At 53.6% G+C, this 14,518-nt stretch overlaps 1 protein-coding gene across 1 annotated transcript; it reads right to left on the bottom strand.

Annotated features, from left to right (window-relative positions):
- Positions 1–719: 719 nt before the first annotated feature.
- On the bottom strand, positions 720–13,929 carry DUSP13B (dual specificity phosphatase 13B). Its single transcript, XM_056113385.1, has 5 exons — positions 13,735–13,929; positions 8,323–8,417; positions 4,835–5,008; positions 1,542–1,762; positions 720–922 (listed from the first exon to the last, which is right to left on the bottom strand). The coding sequence occupies exons 1-5, from the start codon at positions 13,927–13,929 to the stop codon at positions 720–722; spliced, it is 888 nt and encodes a 295-aa protein (XP_055969360.1).
- Between the last annotated feature and the right edge of the window lie 589 nt (positions 13,930–14,518).

The following is a 14,518-nucleotide window of genomic DNA, read 5'->3' on the forward strand; positions in this document are numbered from 1 at the left end:
TATGGAAAAGGGGAGGCGCCGGGTTGTGGTCCTTATTCGGACACCCCTGCTCTTGGAGCCAGAAAGGTAGTACAGAAGGTAAGACGCTTATGTTGTTTGCGGCCAACCTGGTTTTGATCCCTGGCACCCCATATGCTCCTCTGAGCCCCGCCAGAAGTGGTCCTTGAGCACAGAGCACAGTTGGGTGTGGTCCTCAAACAAAACACAACAAGAAAACCCAAAAACACTCCCCTGCCCCCACCAGCTCTTGAGTTGTGATTTGAGGGCAAGCTTTCCACAAGATGAGGAAAAACGTGGGCGAGCTGTCAGTGCACACCCACCCTCTCCACACATGACCCTCGCTAACCTGGCCTCCTCCTCCGAGAAGCCCTCCTGTGGCCTCTCTCTGAATCATAATCAGCAAGTCTGCTCAGAGACCTGGAGGTCGTCTTGAGTGTCAGCCCCTCCCTCAAAAACCACCAGAAGCTCTCCAGTCTTTATTCTGATGAACTTTTTTTTATTATTATTATAGAGCAGACTGAATTCTCTTTTTGCATAAAGAATCTCTGGATTGGGTCAGGGAAGTCCACCTGCTGAAAAGGTCCCCACTGAGCTCTATCGCCTCTCTCTCAGCGAAGCCCCCTCTTGCTCTTCAGTGTCTACATCACGGGCCCCTGCAGTGGTCGCTGCGTCCGTCAGGGCTGGCTAGATTGGGCCATGCTGGCTGGCTGGGCCAGGGCTCAGAGCTGCCCTGTCTCCCGCCCCAGTCGGTTGTCCAGAACCAGGAGCTGCCGGAGGAAGCCCGAGTTGGGGCAGATGTCCCGGTGGGCCTGCACCGTCTGGATGGCCTCCACCAGCGTCATGTTCTCACAGAGCATGAGGAAGGCCAGGACGAGCGTGGCAGAGCGGCTCACCCCCATAGCGCAGTGTACCAGCACGCGTCCTGCGGGGAAACCCAGCCCAGAGTCAGCCCGCGAGACCCCAGAAACTGGCCTGAGCTTAAGGGGCAGCCAGGGGGCAGAGCTCAGGGGCACAGACCCCACCAAGCTGCCCCTTCCTGCTTCTGTCACCCTTTCCTCCGTTAGCAGAGCCAGGAGAGTGGCCTGGTGCAGGGGAGGGACTCCTCTAGAAGGAGATTCAGCACTCTGCCCCACAGTCCCAGGGAGCCAGAGCTTCCGGCCCATCACAGCATCTGGAAATGACAATCCTCACTGTCAGATGGGGCAATAGGGGTGCGAGAAGGAAAGAAGGAGGAGGCCCAGATGACACAGCAGCTGGTGACAGGGCACCCCTTCTCCTGGCCCGCCGCGTCTCTGGGTGGTGGCAGCTGGACCCCTGCAGTGTGGGGCTCTGGCCACCACACCCACTCCTACAAAATATTTTTTTTAAATGTGGACGCCCAGAAATCTTGGACACGCATGCGCGCACACACACCCACGCACACACACGCATGCACACCCCCCCACACGAACATCTGTATGCACGCACGCGCGAACGTACACACACACACACACACACACACACACACACACACACACACACACCCTTGCAACCCCCAGCACCTTGGGGAGCACTGAGCGCGGCTTGGATATATCGAGCCACAGGCAGGAAGTAGACACTGAGGTCGAAGAAGGGGTTGTCGTCGGCCTCGATGCCGTAGTACTCCAAGGGCATCCCGCGGTAGAACTTGGCACCCGTGTCCACCTGGAACTTGCCCGCTGCCACATTCACGACATGGGTGATGCCCAGCTGCGCCAGCTTACTCTTGTCCCGCGCGGCATACCTGGCGGGAGAGCAAAGGGCAGAGCTGGGGGACAGCCCTGGCAGAGCTGGACTCGCCCCTGGCCTCTGCCACCCTCTCCTCCAGGACAGTCACAGAAGGGCACCCTGGTGCAAGGTGAATGGGCTCCTCTACAAGGTATCCAAGGACCCCCAAACTCAGGCGGCTGCCTCTAGAGGGCAGTGTGGCCAAATTATGTTTCCACTGCAGCAAGTCTTCTTTCAGGAAATTACAGGATCAAAAGTATGCCTACAAACGGATGCGAACTGGAGCTAACGATTCTTCAGAGGGTTAAAACTGAAGCTGGACTGAAACACATGCTCTCTTTGCCTGCCAGAGGCTGGGCCCGAATCCCCAGCACTGCTGGGAGTGATTCCCGCACCATCAGTTGGAACCCAAAGCAAAATGAAAACGCTGGGGGAAATTCACGAAATAATAAGAGAATGACTAGGCATAATTAAATTAGATACTAGGTAACCACGTTGTTTGTACTACATTGAAAATCTATAAAAAGATGCAAAATACAAAACAGACCATTGTTCAGTATGGATTTTTTGTTTTTGTTTTTGTTGTGGGTTGTTGTTGTTGTTTTATTAGATCACACCTGGTGATGTTCAGGGGTTACTCCTGGCTCTGCACTCTGGAATTACTCCTGGCAGTGCTCAGGGAACAATATGGGATGCCGGGGATTGAACCCGGGTCGGCCGTGCTCAAGGCAAACACCCTACCCAGTGTACTATGGCTCCAGCCCATAGAATGTTTTCAAATGTATAGTGTGGCAATTAAAAAGTTTTCTAGACCCGAGAGTCAGTAAAAGAGTTCAGGCACTTGCCTTCCTTGTGGCTGACCCTGGTTCCATCTCCGACACCATGTATGTCCCTGAGCACTGCCAGGATGGACTCCAGAGCTGAGAGCCGGGAGTAGGTCCTGAGCACTGCCAGGCATGGCCCAAACCACCACTACTCCACCAAAAGAACAAAAGCTTCCTAGAGGTAGAGTCTGGGCTTGCAGGCATGAACCTGAGAGCGTGACCTAAGGACGAACCTGGGGACAGGCCATTGTGACCTCTCACAACACAGCGTGTGCTCCTGCCACAAAGAACCAGGGGTGCAAGCCCTGGCATGAACACAGCACAGCAAAGAGCAGGGAAGGAGAGAAAAAAGCTCCCTACCGTGGGTAAGAGAGATTGTACAGCGGGTAGGGTGCTTGCCTTGCATGCAGCCACCCTGGATTTAATCCCCAGTACCCCTAAGATCCCCTGAGCTGGGACTGGAGTAATAGCACAGTTGGTAGGGCATTTGCTTTGCACGCCGACCTGGGTTCGATTCCTAGCATTCCATATGGTCCCCTGAGCACTGCCAGGAATAATTCCTGAGTGCATGAGCCAGGAGTAACTCCTGTGCATCGCCGGGTGAGACCCCCCCCCAAAAAAAATCCCCTGAGCCCAACCTGGAGTCATCCCTGAGTAAACTCTCAAACTCTCAGCACTGCCAGGGAGTGCTGGCTCTGTGCTCAGGGAACACTCCTGGTGGGTGTTGGGGGATCATAAGGAGTACCAGGGATTGAACCTACATCAGCCACATGGGTCAGCCATGTGCAAGGTAGGGTCCTTACACACTGTACTATCTCTCCAGCACCCCAAACAAACAAATTTTAATTTTTAAAAATCTTTCTATAGAGATTAAATTACAGTATGTAGTTTTGAAGCAATATCAGATTTGTTGGGGGGGGGGTGAGCTGTGCTCCCAAGGGTAGCCCCAGGTGATGCTGGGTGCCAGCCTGATAAGCACTATTGGCATACACATCACTCTGAACTGCCCACATGGCTGGCTGGAAATCTCAGGTAGGATTCCCCGGGTCCACCGGGGAGCCCCCCACCCCAAAGAATTGTGAAAAAGCAAATCTATGCATTTCCGTATGCATATTTCAAAGTCAACAAGAATTTCAGTGCTAGTGCCGCTAGAGAAAGCACTTGTTTTGCTTACAAAATATTTGTCCCTACTTTATAAATATTAAGGGGATTTTGTTTGGTTTTGGGTGTTTTTTTGTTTTGTTTTGTTTTGTTTTGCAGGGCTGGAGATCCAGCTCAGATCTTGACACACGTGAGGCATGTACTCTACCACTGAGTCACATTCCCACCCCAGAAAAAAAAATTTTAAAGTCACACATAATTGCATAGGAAATTTTTTGGAAAATGACTATTAATTCTTAGGGGGAGAGGGGCACTGTTGCGCCATGCTTAACAGTGCTCAGGGCTTGTTCCGGGCAGCACTCAGGGCACTGTCCACAGTGCTGGATATGCAAGGAAAGACCTTAACCCTGTCCTATCTTTCTGGTCCCTCTCATTCCAATTTCCTTGTCTATCTACCTGCTAGAGAAACCTGCGTGTGTACCTAGGACACAATACTAGCAATTTCCTAGGGCCACTGTTCCCATTAGCCAAAAACGGGGAGCAACTCAAATGTCTGTACATAATGGAGTGGATTGACCCTGCAGGTTCAGCCTAAAGCAGCTGGCAAAAATGAGCATGCAGAAGAACACAGGTGAGTTTGACAAACTGCTTCTTGCTTTTGTTCTTGTTTATGGAAACACTCCTGGCAGTAGTCAAGGGGCCCCAAGGTGTCCAGGGTCAGTTTCAGGGACTCACCCATGCTAGGCATAAGCTGAGCCAGTTGGGAGAGCTCCACGGCCCTGCCCTGAATTTTACCATTGTGAGCAAACAGGTACAAAACACAATATGACTGCACTCATCAAGCTTTAGAAGACAGGTGGAACTAACTACAGCATCTAGGTAGGTAGCACACATGCACAAAGCAAGGAAAGAATGTTATTCAGCATAAAGGGGTTATCCTCAGGGAAAATGTGATGAGGATTCAGAGAGGACTCCTGGGACACAAGAAATGTCCCATTTCCTGAAAAAGGTGAAACTATTTTCTTTCACAACAGGGCACTTTTCTTGTGTGCATTCCATTTCCATAATTCAGAGAAGTGGGAGAGAAAAGGCGGGAATCGTGATGCCAACTCTTCCCACGGGAACGCGGGCTCCTTCCTCCCCACGCCGCTGATCACACTTACGCGTCTCCCAGGAAGAGTTTGGGCCAGACTTCATTGATGTGGCTCATCGTGGTGGCCCTCCGGACCCACAGCAAGCGCTGCAGCGAGGCCAGCGTAGGCGGCTGGTAGGGGGGAGCCCGCACTGCCCCGTGGATCTTGGGCCTCCGGAGGTCCTGCTTCTGTAGAGAGTCCATCCTGGAACAGAGCCGACACCACAGTGGCTGGGGGTCAAGTTCCCACAGAAGGGCAGGCCCTGGGCTGTGAGGTGGTGCCCAAAGATGCAGAGGGCAAGGCCTGGCTCTGGGATGAGACTGTTAACCAGCTCTGCTGGGGCAGGGGCTGAGCCTCGCCCCATTGTGGAGCTGGGGACCCCTCTCCTGCCCAGATGCAGGGGCCCTTGGAGTTTTCCAATGGCTGGCCTCCATCAGTCCAGAATCCACCCTTCCTGTCCTGGCCAGGGGATGGTGGGGACTCTGCAAGAACAGAGACCTCAGGTGGCTGTGAGCGCTGAGGGTTCCCGGGAAAGGCCCCACAAGCCAAGCATCCATCAGGTTCCCCCTTGCTGTTGCCAGGGCAGGTTGTCAGGCCCCCATGGTCTCTCAGCTCCAGGGCCATGGGGGGCACCGCTGATCTCAGGGTGAGCGGCAGGGCTAGAAGCGCTGGGAGCTGTTAGCACTTCAACCGGACGAGCTGACACCCCTGAGAGGCACCGCCTCTGTTCCACCACGGAGAAAACTGAGGGCCACAGTGGGGCCCACAGACACATGGCAGGTGGGCCAGGACAGGCTTCAGTCCAATCTGGTCCCTCTGATTCCACACCCACGTCTTCCAGTAAACACTGGGGGCCCCAGCACAGCCCCAGCATGGTCGCTGTTCTGTTGGCGCGGGAGCCTGGCGGCACGGGGACACGTCTGCCTTGAGGCCCTGGGTTTCCTCCTTACCCCCATGACTCGGGCCACTGCTGCGGGCCAGGCCTCCCCCAGCTGGGCTGCGTGGTGTCAGGAGTCAGCTGGCCGAGGGAGTTGGTCACCCTGAAGAGCTGGGGCAGCGGCACCAGAACCTGGGGCGGGGGCTGAGCTGGGAAGGGGCGCGTCTCCTGAACGACTGTCCCTGGGCCCCTCAACACGTAACTCGGGACAGCACAGACAGGGAAGAGGGTCTTTTCTCGTTGGTAGGCCACGCCAAGACCAGGGAGAGACGCAGGCACCAAGGAGGCCACTGGCTTGGCGAAGCTCACCCAGCGGGCAGCCGAGGGGCAGGGCGGAAGGGAAGGGCCGGCTTTCCCCTTCATCCCCACTGCGGCCTCTCGGGGCACGCTGAGTGGCAGGCCACCTACCTAAGGCATGACCTGGGACCGGGCGGGAGGAGGGGAGTGGGTGCTGCACAACAGGGCAGGAGAGGTTCCGCCCGGAACCCCCTTGCTGTGAAGCGCTTAGCATTCTGGGGGTGGGACCTGAGGGCAGCTCCAGGCCCCCGTGGGCAGGAACCCAGTCCTGCCCCCCGCCTCCCCTGGAAGGGTCTCAGCTTGGCAGCTCTCTGGATTCCAGGATCGCGGGCCTAGAACTCTGTGGGACTGATTCGCTGTGTGGAGATGAATGGAAATGCATTTCCCAATGGGTTGGGGAAAAAATCGCCATTGGGAGATCTGGAGGGGAAGTTGAGGCCCAACTCACTCTTTTTGGCTTGTTTTTGTTTGGGGCCACATTCAATGATGCTAAGGGGTTACTCCTGGCTCTGAACTCAGGAATCACTCCCATATAGGACCATATGGGATGCTGGGGATCAAACCTGGGTATCCGTATGCAAGGCAAATGCCTCATCCACTGTACTATCTCTTGGGCCTGTCCAACTCACTCTGGGCCTTGAGCAGGCACTGCTTTTTTGGTGGGGGAGCGAGAGGGGGACTGGGGGGAGGGATGGGGAGAAGAGGGCAGGGAGACGCTTTTCTTTTTCCTGTCAGAGCCTGGCCTCACTCTCTGAGTCTTCAGGATGCTCTAGTTTGACCCGACAGTGAGGAGCATCTGGCTCCGCAGTCACTAACGGGCAGAGAGTGACCCGTGTGTCGGGCTGGGCAGCCCCCCTATACCGAGCTATGTGGTAGCCACACTGGGGGGCTCCTTGAGCCCCTGGCAGGGCTGGACCAGGTTGGGCGACGCTTCAGCAGTGCCGTCCTCTGAATTTGGTGTGGAGTAAGGCTGCCACCAGGTGGCCAGCAGGCAGCTCGCAGCTGACTTCTGCCTGGAAACCCCCGTGGACCAGAGGGCCCTGTAGAGGGTGCAGGGTGGAGCCCCAGCGCAGGGAGCAAAACTGGGAGCCCACAGTCCTGCCCCCTGGACCCAGCCTGCAGAAGGAGCCTTTCCTGTGGACGGAGGGCTGTCCCTTACCTGGGATCTGTCGAGGCCTCTCAGGGCTCCTGGCTGTAACCCCCACCTGTCTGTCTTGTCCTGCAGGGAGTCCAGCCCACTGTGGCAGCCAGAGTCCCGCCAGCCCCGTGCCCAGTGAGTCATGCTCAGCCTGTGGCTGTGGCCGCTGCTCCTCAGATTTCTGCATCTCTAGGCCTTGCCCTGCCCCTCCCGCCCGCCAGCGCAGGGCGAGATGTGAGCCCACCCTCCCGCAGGCCCCGGGATGGCCTAGCCTTTCTCCCTTCACTCCAGCCCTCACCCTGCCACTTCTCTACAGAGAACCAGCTTCTGTGTCGCTGTCGCTGACAGGCCCCTGTGCGTGGCCCTGCCTGCCCTGGCCACTACTCCCTGGGGAACTCTCTGGAGCTGTCTCCTCCCAGCATACCCCTCACAGCTCCCCCCACGTGCTGCTGCCCCCTCGGCTGCAGACCCAAGAGCTGTCCCCTGGGGTGCCCCCCCCCGCCTTCTCTCCACCCCAGGGACCAGGCAGGACTAGGGGCCCAGCACTAAAGGCACCTCAGAAGGCGGGCGGCAGGCGGGGGGCATCTGTGTCCCCCAGGAAAGGGAGCATCAGGGGAGGCGATCTCAGGCTTCTGTGTAGTCCTCTGGGCCCAGCCCTCTACGGGGCTGCTTTGAGAATCTGAGATAATAAAAGAAAGGTACCCTACCCCAACGCACCCCACTACCCGCCTGCCTCGGGTAAAGGGGAATACCCCCAACTTTCCCATTTTGGCCTCTTCCCCCCCCCCCCAATGTTTCTTTCTCAGTCCAGCAATAATAGATGTTACTATTATGTTCACCCCTTAAGTAGGGATGTGCCAGACAGAGCCCAGTGCTTAATATTTTCCCCTCACGCCCCCAAGCCCCGCAGTACCCATCTGAAGCGGGTAATATAATTGCCTCCATCTACCGGAGGAGGAACTGGGGCTCCAACAGATTCCACGGTGCGCCCCGTCCCTGAGCTGGAGCAGAAGCCAAGCCCTGGCCTCTACAGGCATCCCCATGCCTGTCGCTGACTCCCCTAGCCCGACCCCAGCAGCGCGCAGGCGCAGGAGCCCGACCCTCTTAGCACGCTCCCTGGGTCCCGGAAGTAGGGCGCTCACCCACCGGTAGGGATGTCCACGCCGGGTCGTGGTCATTTCTGACGGGCACTTGGTGTTGTCTGTTTCCAACTGTCTGTCTCCGCACGCTTGAGGCTGCTTCTATTTTTTGATTTGGGTGTAATTATAAAGCATGATGCGGCCCTTCCAGCTCCAGTCTCCCCCTGCCACTCCCAGATCATCATCCCCAGTCGATGGCCTGTGGCTGCCCAGCCCAGCAGGCACCTGGCCCCCCAGGAGGACAGGCAGCCTGGCAGGGCGTGGGCTGTGGTCAGTGTTTTGCCGCAGGTTAACTGTGCTTGGGGGGAAGGAAGAGGGAAAACAAGGCATTCTAAAAGCGCCCTGGACCGTCAGGACTGCAGGCATGTGGCAGAGAGTTAAAGCCGGAGTCTCTCATGGAAGAGGAAGAGATCAACTCTAATCACACACAAACTGGTGACATTGCCAGATCAGAACCTGGACAGGGCCCTTGGCTGGAATCTGAGGATTACAGAACTGGGCCAGGATTAAAATCTAGAAGGGGCAGGTGGGGGCTCATGCAACTGGTCCAGGTCTGATCCCCTGGCATCCCATATGGTCCCCTGAGCCCTGCCAGGAGTCATTCCTGAGTGCAGAGCCAAGAGTAACCCCTGAGCATCACCAGGTGTGAATGAAAAAAACAAAAGTTTTTTTCTTTTTAATTTGGAAGGGATGGGTTGGAAGACAAAAGCGTCAGTGAGGTTTGGAGTAGAGCTTTACATGACTGGTTTTCACTGGCAACAATAGGACAAATAGTTCATAGGTATAGTTCAAGGCAGAAAAAAAAACATTATAATAGTGTATTCTTTTTAAAATCACAATATTATGAAATGATAATTCCATGCTTATGCAAGTTTAAAAAACACAAACACTGGGCTGGAGCGATAGCACAGCAGGTAGGGCATTTGCCTTGCATGCAGCCGACCCGGGTTTGATTCCCAGCATCCCATTTGGTCCCCTGAGCACCACTAGGGGTAATTTCTGAGTGCATGAGCCAGGAGTAACCCCTGTGCATTGCCGGGTATGACCTAAAAAGCAAAAAAAAACCCAAAAAACAAAAAACAAAAAAAAAAACCACAGACACTAGGATGGGGAGACAGCTCAAAGGATTGAGCATAGGCTTTGCATGTGGGACTCCAGGCTTGCTCTCTGGCACCCCATGGTTCCCTGGGCACTGTCAGAAATGACCCCTGAGGACCTTTGGCATCACTTGCATCTTTTGTCATCCTGTTGCTCATTGATTTGCTTGAGCGGGCACCAATAATGTCTCCATTCATCCCTGTCCTGCTAGTGTAGCCCAATGGCATCTGCTCGCTCCAGGAACACGAAGAGCATCAAACCGTTCATTCAGGGTCTTGATGAAGAAGTCCGGCCATCTTGTAGATGGGTAGCCAGGCATTCTTTTCACATCCCGTGGAATCCAGTCGATAACAGTTCTAGTCCAGCAGTCATCTCCAAAATGCATTATGTGTCCGGCACATCTGATTTTCGACGCCTTGGGCAAATGAGGCAGCGTTCCTGATCCTTGGTCATCACTGGAGATCAGAACTCCAGATTCCTTCCCTCACTTGAGTGAAGTGTCATACTTCAAGCATAGCTCTATCGATTCCTCTTTGAAAGACCTGAATAGCATTCTCATCCTGTTTTCGTAGGGCCCAGGTCTCTGAGGCGTATGTTAGTGCAGGAAGAATGGTGGAGTCAAAAAGATGTGCCCAGAGCCAGAGATTCTTTGTCCTCTAAACAATTTCTTTGATGCTCTTGAAGGCGTTCCACACTGCTCTCTCCCTCCTGCGCAGTTCTGGTGCCAAGTCGTTCGTCATGTTGAGTTCTCGACCCAGGTACACGTAACTGCTGCATTCGGAGATGTTCATTCCATTGAGAGCAAATGGAAGGTCGGGAACTAGTTCATTTCTCATGAACATTGTCTTTGTGAGATTCAGCTGCAGTCTGACCTTTCCACACTCATGGTCGAAGTTGGCCAGCATTTGTGCTTCTTGGCTAATGTTTGGTGTTATTAGAATGATGTCATCAGCAAAGCGGAGCTGGTGTAGTTGCCAACCATCTATCTTCACTCCCATTCCTTCCCATTCCAGTTGTCGCATGAACATTCTCGAGGGTGGCACTGAAGAGTTTCAGTGAAATGGTATCAACCTGCTGAACCCCTCCCTTTATGTTGATGATCACTTCCTTGTAGAATGGTGAGATCCTGTTGGTGAATCCGTAATACAGCTCACAGAGGATCCTGATGTACTGAGTTTGAACGCCCTATTTGGCTAGGGCTTCAATGACCGCTTCAGTCTCAACAGAATCAAAGGACCTTTGGCATGGTACTTTGGTATGGTCCAAGAATCAAAATAAGTAACAAAAGAATGAACAATAAAAATGCTAATGGTAGAACACCTCAAAGTTTTGAGAAAGCAACATTTAATTCAATTTATCGTGTTTGTGTGCAATCTACTGTTGCTTTGCTAGACCTTTCCATAGCTGTGGTCGCAGCACTATTTCAGAGAGACAACGGCTGTGTGGACTTCCATTTGAATTCCCTGGATTTTATCATGATCAGGGCTAAAACAGTCTTCTAACACACCCCAGCGGGGGACAAGACGGCCGCCAGAGTCATTGCTCTGTGCCTGAGATGGTGATCGTCTTCCACTCCTGCAAGCCAGAGTGACATCAGAATTTCTTTTCATGAAGATTAAGTACACACGAGTGACATCTTCTCAGAGTTCCCCTTTAGAAGGAAACTTTAGAAGGGCAATAATGATTAAGGTTTTCAGCTAGTTGCCTAAAGTGTTGACTTATTGAGTCTGAATTGCTAAATTTTTTTTCTGCCACAGCAATTAACGATTCTTTTTTTTAAAAGGGGGGGGTAGAGGCTAAAGGGATAGTACAGCAGGTAGGGCACTTACCTTGCACACAGCAGACGCAGTTTCAATGCCCAGCATCCCATAGGGTTCCCTGAGTCTGCCAGGAGTAATTCCTGACTGCAGAGCCAGGAGTACGCCCTGAGCACTGCTGGGTGTGTCTCAAAAACAAACAAAACAAAAATCAAAGAATCTATTTTTGCTGTTTGGTTTTAATGCTACACCCAGCGATCCCCAGTGTTTACTCCTGGCTCTATACTCAGGGAACTTCTCTCCAGGAGGACCATATGGGGTGCCAGGCATCAAACCTGGTCAGACCGGGTCAGGTACATGCAAGGCAAGCATCTCACCTTCTCTATTATCCACCTCTCCAATCCCTAATGGAAGGAAGCATTTATCTTCCTCTTGTACATGACTATATTTTTGCCTGCAGCCAGTGGAGGAAAAGTACTCCGATCTCGAAGAGGGCACCACAAACATGAGTCTCGGCAATCCACGGTCTTGACAGAGGCTCTGCAAGCACTCCCCTCTCCCTGAAATTGCGTGGCTCCTTTCTTTAGTTGGACAAGACACTAGAGAACACATTTCTCTCAAACCACCTCTTTCTGCACCGATGACACATGGCTGTTGGTGTTCCTACTCCTGCATGGCATCTTGGCTGGGAGTTTAGCTCGCATCGGCCTTCCCACTGGTCTTCTCCACAACGTACATGGCAGCACTTGGCTCAGTGGGAAGCTGCTGTGCAGTGAGGTGGGTCCTGCAGGCAGGGACGCACTTCCTGTAAGTAAAGGGAGAGCGATCTTTCCATTGTCCCTTCTCTCCTGAGCAATGCCCAATCTGTGCACGGCACCACACATGCTCTGACGCAGATCTCCTCCAGGGCACTCAGCTCTGAATGACAGGTTGATCCAGGGGAGGCAGCAATGATGTTCTTCCCTGGAGCCTTCCTCCTCACTGGCCTCACTCAGCAGAGTACAGCAGCACGGTGTCATGTCCATTGACCCACATAAAGTGGAAACGGTCTCGATTTCCTTCTCTCCTCCCTACTCATCAATACCCGGGTCCTGTCAACAGCTCTCCTCTGCAGGGTGTTATCTGAAATGTTACTTCCCGTTGGGGCATCTTGATGACCTAAAAGTTTTGGAGGAACCTCTAAGCTGCAAGGCTGTCCTATCACCTCACCAACAGTGAATGGTTTAACTCTAGCTAAGGGGGGAAGCTTCTTTCTGTCAAGGGCCATTTGAATATTTCTAACATCATCCATGAGTTACAGTACAGACAGACTGCACAGTCGACAGAAGCACCCATGCCTGTCCCATCATGCATCAGGTGTGGACCCCAGGATTTCACAGGCTGTCGGTGGCCCAGACCCAATAACCCCAGCCTGCAGGACGCTTGAAGCAGTGGCTTGTCAGTAGGCATCTGGGTGGGACTTTTCTAATCTCTCATCTTGTTGACCTTCCCCAAAAATCTTTTCCAGTGCCTTAACTTTCAGGTCACTCTGCTTTCCAGCCAAACAGCTGTCAAGTTCAGAATCCTTTTTAGCACCATTCCATAGAATTTTAAGCCATGTAACACGCATGTTGTGTGCAGTGACATCAAAGTTTAAGTCCTCATTGAAATGCCTAACATTTTTCCTTTCTTCTTTCCTTCCATCCTTTCTTTCTTCCTTTTTTCCTTCCCTCCTTCTTTCCCCCTTGTTGTTTCTGCTACACAGTCACAGTATTTTTCTTGTTTCTTATAAACTTATAAACCCTGAAAAGTCCTTGGGTTTGGCTTATTTTGATGTTATCATCAATTTTGTCCTGAATATTCTTCTTGTTCCTTTTTTTGGACTATACTTGGTGGTGCTCAGGGCTTACGACTGGTTCTGTGCTCAGGAGTCACTTCTTGCCCGGATTGGGAGGAACCATATGTAGCACCAGGGATTAACCTTCTTTCAAGCCTCCCCCCTGCCCACCCAGAGACATTCCTGGCCACCCCATGTCCTTGGATGCTAGAAAAGTGGTCTTTAAGACCTTCCCAAGGCCAACGGCACTCTCAGGCTGGAGCGATAGCACAGCGGGTCAGGTGTTTGCCTTGCACACAGCCAACCTGGGTTCAATTCTCAGTATCCCATATGGTCTCCTGAGCACCGCCAGGGGTAATTCCTGAGTGCAGAGCCAGGTGTGACCCAAAAAGGAAAAAAAAAAAAAGGCTAACAGGACTCAGGTGGAAACCTTGGATTTGCACCTCCCTGCTAACCAGAGATCCTCTTCATACTCCCATACTTCAAACTCCCTCCCACTCTCCCCAGGGCACTGACACAACACAGACGTGTAAACCTGCGCCCATACTGACCCTGGGCTGAAGTGTGAGCTGTGGAGAGGCTGATCAGAGACTCCCTGAGCCCTGGAAAGATCTGGAGAGGCAGCTGCAGCCAGAAGCTATCAAGAGGCCCAGAGTCCCCTCCTCCCGTCCTCCTCTGGACGCGCCTGGCTCACAAGTGTCCCAGCCACACAGATCTCAGGGCTGGGCAGGACACAGACTGCTCCTACCTGTGGGGGCCGAAGACAGTGGCTGAGAGGAAGCGCCGGCTTCAGTAGCAAACAGCTAGAGGGGCGGGCTCGAAGCCAGAAGAAACCCCTGCGGGCTTTCACCATCACCTGGGCATCCACCTGGCCCAGAACCTCCAGCAGCACCAGCAGAGACACCAGGGAGGCAAGGGGGCAGAGCCTCAAGGCAGATAACATGGCCCAGTTCTGCAGGGGATGAGAGGGGAGCTCCGGGTTACAAGAAAGTCAGCCCAGTCCAGACGGGCTGAGACGCATCAGGGCGCAAGTAGAGCTGCCTAAGAACCCTGAATCCCCTTTGAGACTCTGTGTGAGGTGAGGCCTGGTGCTCGGAGAGAGAATAGGGTTCTTTCTGTCCACAGTGCCCTCAATTTTCAGGGTTCCAGTCCTGGGGCTACTGGGTATGGTTACCAGGGCTGTGCACTGCACAGTCCCTGGGCTCCCACTAGTACAGACAGTTCACCTGATGATGCAATGCTATACCCCAGCAGACTCCATCCAGGTCAGTAGCACGATGAGAAAGAATCTGAGGTCAGGGTGGCTAAGAGGCAAGGGTGAGAAGGGGGTGACCCAAATAATCTGAGAACTACTGCTGCTGGGTCCCTAAAGCATGACTGAAGAAAACTCGCAGTGTGGAAACTATACTCTCCCTCCCAGCAGCACCAGGAAGAGATTGAGAAAGGGGATTCCATCACCACAGCTCTGATGGGTGGGTGGGGTGGAGAGACACGCAGCTCTGCCTGGAAAGCTCTTGGCGGGAAGAGAGGTC

The sequence above is a fragment of the Sorex fumeus genome, unplaced genomic scaffold (genome assembly GCF_029834395.1).
Source record: "Sorex fumeus unplaced genomic scaffold, SorFum_2.1 ptg000020l, whole genome shotgun sequence".
In the NCBI taxonomy this organism is placed as follows: Eukaryota; Metazoa; Chordata; class Mammalia; order Eulipotyphla; family Soricidae; genus Sorex; species Sorex fumeus.

Coding starts and splice junctions, on each gene's coding strand:
- DUSP13B (XM_056113385.1), bottom strand. CDS start 13,929: ATGTTATCTGCCTTGAGGCTCTGCCCCCTTGCCTCCCTGGTGTCTCTG. Junction 5,009..8,322: donor CGGCGTGGACATCCCTACCG/GTGGGTGAGCGC, acceptor GCTCTGTTCCAG/GATGGACTCTCTACAGAAGC. Junction 923..1,541: donor CGCGCTCAGTGCTCCCCAAG/GTGCTGGGGGTT, acceptor GTTTCCCCGCAG/GACGCGTGCTGGTACACTGC.